This window comes from Mesocricetus auratus, unplaced genomic scaffold (assembly GCF_017639785.1).
Source record: "Mesocricetus auratus isolate SY011 unplaced genomic scaffold, BCM_Maur_2.0 Super-Scaffold_6730, whole genome shotgun sequence".
NCBI classification, from domain to species: Eukaryota; Metazoa; Chordata; class Mammalia; order Rodentia; family Cricetidae; genus Mesocricetus; species Mesocricetus auratus.
In genome coordinates this window covers 92192642-92199657 of record NW_024429184.1, presented here as the reverse complement: position 1 = coordinate 92199657, position 7016 = coordinate 92192642, and the positions used below count along the sequence as shown (strand labels likewise).

At 39.9% G+C, this 7016-nt stretch overlaps 1 protein-coding gene across 2 annotated transcripts; it reads right to left on the bottom strand.

The window, feature by feature from the left end:
* Positions 1-3595: 3595 nt before the first annotated feature.
* On the bottom strand, positions 3596-6805 carry LOC101835166 (serine protease inhibitor Kazal-type 7). 2 transcript variants are annotated; one of them, XM_040741985.1, is made up of 4 exons: positions 6666-6805; positions 5734-5759; positions 5180-5322; positions 3596-3855 (listed from the first exon to the last, which is right to left on the bottom strand). In XM_040741985.1, exons 1-4 carry the CDS (start codon positions 6724-6726, stop codon positions 3810-3812), a joined length of 276 nt encoding a protein of 91 aa, XP_040597919.1. In that variant the 5' UTR covers positions 6727-6805; the 3' UTR covers positions 3596-3809. The 2 variants fall into 2 exon arrangements, with proteins under 2 accessions (XP_040597919.1, XP_005074723.1); XM_005074666.4 differs by having other exon boundaries at positions 5180-5304; positions 6666-6801.
* Positions 6806-7016: the final 211 nt, after the last annotated feature.

Below are 7016 nucleotides of genomic sequence, written 5' to 3'. Positions count from 1 at the left end.
GGGTGACATCATAAATTAATTAATCCACTAATACTCCCACTAAGATCCTAATAACTAACAGCTACTGCCTATTCCTCTACCAACCCTCAGATCTACAGTCCAGACCCCCCTCCTTCATTAATAAAAAGTAATGGAGGAGATGTTGGGGACCAGGTCACTGAATCTACTTCTTACCTCAGGGCACATCCCCAAAACTCAGGCACCTTCCCACAAATGGCCCAGTGCCATAGAGATAACCCATTACTTAACAATGCTTCCCTAACACCTACATGCCCTGGTGAGATCTCCTGCTCTCTGGCATATCAGAGGTTCCCCACCCCTAACAGCCCCCTGCCTCACTTCCCAGCATCTCTGGTCTAACAACCTCTGTCCCATGGCCAATGCTACATTCCCTTATTTAAGCCTGTACTATCATTAAATGACAGCTTGATCGGAAGGTCTGTCTTGCTGTCCATCTTTCTTGTGTCTCTTGTCTCAATCATTCCAGGTTCCCGTGGGCTCAAACCCATTGTGCCCTGCTGGACAGGGCAGACAGACTTTTTTTGTTTTTTTTAAGTTGTAGTAAATGATAAGAACTTAAAAAAATTCCCATTGCACAATTGTGTTGGGTAACTTGGTATTCATGTTCTAAACTTTCAAGAACGAATGCTCATGACTGACCAGAGACATTTTCAATAAAGGAAGAGTAAAACCACCAGAGTGAGGAGCATGGAACAATGTGTGACCATCACTGTATCCTTTGTTTCTCTACCACAGGCTCAGTGGTGAGTGGGTGTTCCGGAGGAGGTTACCATGATGTGTGTGTGCAGGTGAGTGCTGCTGCTATTGGTCAGTCTCTAAGAAGAGCAGAAGCCAGGCTCAGTTCCTGCTTCCACAGGACTCTAGTGAACAGCCACAGACCTGTCGCATTCACACTTCATCTTTTCTATGGTAGCTTGGTTCTGAGAACTCCCCTATAAAAGCTGTCCTGTGTTTCTTTGACTGTGTAATAGGATGGATCTAGCCCTATAAGAGCTATGAAAATTAAACATCCAGCCACACTGAAAACAAAACATAACAAAACCTGGTCATCTCTTTGTATCCAACTGCACATCTTAGATGAGAATATCGCATCACCCCAGCTTCAGTTGAGTCACTTCTTGAGACTATATATTTAAAAATATCCCATTTGAAATTAGAAATTTCTCATATTTCTTAAATGATATCAAACTAACATAAATCCATTAAAATAGTTTACCTGTCTGATTTAAACCAGTTGATTAGTAACCTGTGAACCTTTCCTCAACTTGACCCTTGTTTTGAGGTATGAAAGACACCATCTTATATGTGAGAGAAAAGTAACAAATGTACATGGTACCTCCAGGTTAACATGATGATTCTGCAGGTCCCGTGTCAATATGGGATGCCCTGCCCATTCTTATCTCATTTCTTCTCTTTCTGCCTCCTGCTGAGTTGCAGGCTAGGTGGCATCTGATTATTACAGGGACTTCCACATGTACTGGAATGGTGGCTACTAGCAGACTTTTGCTTTGGTTTGTGCTACTTAGAGGCCTAAGGCACCAATTGAGACACACAAAGCTGCAGTCGTGTGTCACGCTGAAATCTTGTTTGTTGCTTGCTGTGAATAACTCAGTTTTAGGCTTCTGGCAAAGTGTGTTGATGCCATTTAATCCTTCATTTTCCAATTAGGAGAAGGAAAGCATCGCAAAACCTTCAACAATTTTCTATTAGGAGATGGGTGTCAAAAATAAAGTAACATAAGGAAGAAGACAGTCATATGTGATACCTGTCATCATAGAATTCAGTATTCCTGTTTGTAAGACCTTTCCAAATCTTCTGAATGGCATAGATGTATGTGACACTGTTGGACAAGTGTAAGGCCAAGATCACAGAAGAGACTGTCAGTGATGTGAGTAGAAATCTGAAATCTTGGGCTGGAGAAATGGCTTAACAATTAAGAGCACTTGTTGCTCTAGCAGAGGATCCAGGATCCATTCTCAGCACCCACATGGTAGCTCACAGTCATGTAGAACTCCAACCATTGTGGATCCCATAGTCTCTTACAAGTTCCTAGACATAAGTATGCATGTGGTACATATACATACATACAGGCAAAATATTCACCCAAAGTAAAAAAATAAATACTTTTAAAATTGTTTAAAACTAAGTCTGATTTCTCATATTTGGGGTACACCTAATCTGACCCAGATGTGATACTCGGAATCATTGTGTTGTCTTTGTAACAGTAAATGGATATTTCTGCCAGTTCATCAAGAGAAACGTAATCACAGGCCAGTGGCTGCCATTTCATGCACCTGTCTTAGATTAATTGGTTGCAATTACATTTTATAGAGCAGCAAACACCTGAGTCACCTACAAAGCCATCTCTGGCAGAGGTGGAACAAGGCACAATGCCCAGCTATCTTCCTTCAGTTCCCATACTTCAAACGACTGTTCTTTGGCTTCTTTCTGCAATCAACATAGTGCCGTTCTTCCATCACCACCAGACCTTGAAGACACATGGAGAAGACCACCCAGTGGGTGGTGGTGTTTCTCACCATAGTAGGTATCCCATGGATTCAGACACAGATAGAAAGTGAAAGCCAGGGACGTGGTCGCCACCTATGTGCACCAAATGGATTACAAAGGTGATACAGAAGTCTGGGTGCGGGACACCAGGCAGGGAATGGAGACAGTTCAGCTGTTTCATGTAGAGGGTACTCAAGAGTGACAACAGAATGTAATGGTTGGGGATTGGATAGTATTCCCTGGTCTCTAAAGGTTGTGGATTTATTTTCAAAACCTTATGAAAAATATTCTTCTTTTTCTCTTGTATTAAGCACATATGAATGTACACACACATACACACACACACAAACACACACACACACAAACACAGGATAATGCTCACTTCTGAATTGTTCTGTCTACAGAGTAATCAAGTAGTTTTTATCTTGTGAAATTTTTACTTAATTTATTATTTATTCATATCACATAGTACATCTGCATGTTTTGTCTGGGCACAAGTGTGAGTACACATGGATATGCCATCATATATAAGCAAAGGACAATGATTATCTGTGGTTTCCATTCCTCAGAGCCTCTCACTAGGATCTGGGGCTGTCTGATTTGGCTAAAGTATCTTACCTGCAAACCCCAGGTATCCACCTGTGCCTAGTTCCCCAGCACTGGGATAACGTGCATACCATCACTCCTGGCTTTCAACATTGATGTGGGTGATCAAACACATGTCCTCATGCTTGCAACTGAACTATCTTGATATTCGGGGAAAATAAAAGCCAATATAATACATAGACAGTAGTTACAGACTGGAGCATTGGTATCATCCATAGATAGTAGTTACAGACTGGAGCACTGGTATCATCTACAGACAGTATTTACAGATTGGAAGATGGGAAAGAGTTGCCTGGCACTTTCATACCTATGTGAAGCTATCTTGAATGTGGTCAGGGTATGTTCATTGTTCAGAAGTTCATCTGAGCAACAAGAATTTTGTATTTCTCTTTTTGCCTTGTTATTGAGATGCACTATACCTTACCTATGAAACAAACACAAACAAGTAAACTAAACTTTCTGGAAAGATTTTTTATTGTTATTCAGGTGGCAAAAGAAGGCTATTTTACATGAGGCATGAGTCAGTAGGGATGAACACCAATTCTGCACAGTCAATGAGGATGGCTGAATCTATATCTAACCCCACCAAAACATCAGCAAAGAAGGGAAGTCTGTCAGAGCCCACACATGATGCACACAACGAAGACATTGTTCTTTCTTTGTTCATGGAGAAGTTAGCAGTGTCCTTCATGAAGAAACTGAATTTTCCCATTACTCCTCCTGAGGGAAGACATGATTAACAAGACTTAACAAAATCAGGAACATAAAAAAGTTCAAAGGAAGTTAAAAAAAAACTATGAAGTAGCAGTGGGACTAGTTTTATGGATAAAAACAATATTGTGGCGTAGAAACTATTTTCAGAAAGGAAGACTGAGTTCCAGAACATCATGCTGTTTCTAGAGAAGAGAGGTTCACTGCTTCAGTGATAACTCTGTCCCAATCTACTTCTGTTGAAAGAACAAAGTAGACTCCACAAAGGAGTTGAGGTAGTTCACCTCTCAATTTTTTTCTTGATCAGGAGGGCAGTGATGGAGCTGGATACTGCAATACTGAGGAAAGCCACCATCATTTCTCTCTCTCGGGGTCTCCTGGCCTTGACCATGCCTCGTTTCATGGTCCAAGGCTGTATATGCATCTGTGTTAAAGAATACTTCCTTCCATGAAAGGAAACTTCCCCAACAGAAATGTGTGTGTACGCATGTTCTCTAGGCTCAGGCCCAACTTGTTATTCTAACTTGCTAAGATAACCACAAACGTGAGAACACAGAATGTAAGTGTCCCAGTGCTGGTGGCTATAAAATAGTTAGCAATGATAAAAAGTGAATTTGGTATAAGATAGTAAGTGTAAAGTTCACCTTATACTTTAAAAGGGTGATATCTACCTAATTAATATTCTTCCAAATATTGTGTGGGCCGAACAAAATAACTAAACAAAGCATGTTTATGGAGTTTTGATTCAATAATAACAACAGCCTGTATCCTTTATTTTAGAAAAAAGGCAAACCAATCATTTTTATTACCTGTTATCCTTTAAGAGTACTGATACTTACTTAGAGCCTATAGCAATTTGAGAATAAAGTCCAGTTGCATTAAAGTTGTTCAGTACTTTAGAAACCATGTAAGATAGTAGATTCCAGCTATCCAATTATTCAGGAACCTTTCTTCAAATAGGAATTAACTTGGAACTTGACTTTTTAAAATAGTGAAACTTGAACTTAGTTTTGTGGGCCACTCCAAATGGCCATTTTCGCCCATTTGGTGACTCCTGACTTGACACTATATTACAAAATATGAGTTTGAAAGCTCACGACTTCCTAGAGGTATAATAATTAGATATATGTGGTGGGATAGGAACAGTTCAAGTTGGCAGAATAGCTGTCCCAACCCTAGTCTGATTCAGCTACAACGGGAATTTTCTTCTCGCCCTCTATTCTACATGGAAATGAGTAGACTAAAGAGTAAAGAGGGATCTTGGGAAGGGAGAGAAATGATTTGGGTAGGGAACATTGTTCCCAGATAAACTCTCTTTGCATTTGATACTCACAAGATCTCCGTACACAACTTGCATTTATTCCCGTAGGTGATATAATCTGAACCACAAACTGGTGTGTTTTCAATGGGGCAGGGGATAGCTACCACGGGGTACTTCTTGTATATGTCGCAGTCCACCTGGTTAGACACAAGAAACTGTCGTGGTTTTCTCAAATACCTCCTACTAGAGCTTAAGTTTCTCTCATCTCAAGTGTTCTGATGCTGTTAAAGCTATATTTTATAAATAGTGGCACTACCATCATGACAAATATCAGTAGTCCCAGCACCCTTCCTTCTTCTGAATGCCACACTTGATGAGCAATCACTGAGCATTTCGGTACCATGCAATTAACTTTAGTGTGACATGATTTCCCACTATTTAATATTTAGGACACTTGGAGAAGAGAAATTCTACTATCATGCCTATTTACAAATGGGGAAACATTTTCCATCTGTGTTTGTCTCCTCTGTTGATTTTCCCAAAACATTTGACATGAACTATGTATATTTGTTGATTAACTGATAGTCAATAGAAACTGAAATTAAAATTTTGTTTAGCATACTTACTGTTGGTGAAGGGTGAGTGGTAACTTCTGGAAGAAAAATACAATGGAAATATTAAAAATAAAGCAAACCTGGAACTTCATTAATCAATGTTGTCTTGTCTTTTAGACAAAGACTTTTCAGTTCTCTTGCCAATGAATCTCAGTATAGATTCCATCATTATGGAAAACCACAACTGTTTATTTAGGAACTTGAATGGCCCATGGGTAAGCCCTTGAATCAGGAAAGCAAATTTATTTGTTTTTTTTTTCTGGAACTTATGTATACTTGATAAGTTGCTGCTGAATCCTTATCACTGATATACTCTCTCTATTAATCAACATAAAGAAATGTAAAGGACCATCTGTGGGGGTGCACACATTTCATCAAAGTGGACTCTAGGCAAAAACAGGCAGATCTCTGTACGTCCAAGGTCTCCATAGCAAGTTCCAGGCCAGCTAAGACCACATAGTAAAATCCTATCTCAAATCATCAAACAGAAAAGTGAGTGAATATCTTTAATACGTTAGAAATCTATTTTAACTAAACTTCTTTTCACAATTTAAAGGCCGAATTGTTAATTTGAGCCTTCTGGAGAAGAATGGCTTATTTCAATCCTTCTATATGGATCCATGAAGACACTTACGACTGACTCTGTATCTCTGTACTGGGGAGTAGTCATCTACTGATACAGTTGCTAATATCCTATGTAACAGACTTTGTAAAAAATTAGAACCCTTTTGTTCATGTGTGTCAAGTAAGAATCCTTTCAAGGGAAGGCACTAAATCTCACTCCCTCAAAGTAAAGCTAGACCCATGATCCTTCTTCCCAGCCAGAACTGTTCCTCACTTTAAATCCACTTGATCAGATATTTATGTCTTAGAATCTAGGAGAAAATGTTTGTAAAAAGAAGAATCCTTCAGGACTGCTTATGACCCTGCCTTACCCAACTCACCTGAGCTGCTGCAGAAATAGGTTGCTGTGAAGAGCAGAAGGAGGCCCCCAACGAGCTTCATGGTGGAGACAACTGAGATGAGGACGTTAGTGTTGTGAGTCTGGCTTGAAGTTGAATGTGCTGTGCACTAGGAAAGGGATCGTATTTATATGGAAAGCTTTGGTTTCTCCACCTTTCCTGTGAGATCATCCAAAGTCAGCGTTGGACCAGAGAAGCTCTCAAAGCACGTCACACCCTGAGTGGTGTTGTAGCTCTTGTCAGGTAATTACTGCTTCCCTTCTCACCAACAGGAAGGTGATTTGAGGTGACAAGTATTTTTTTCTGTCTGTTGCATAAGTGAGGACTGTTAAC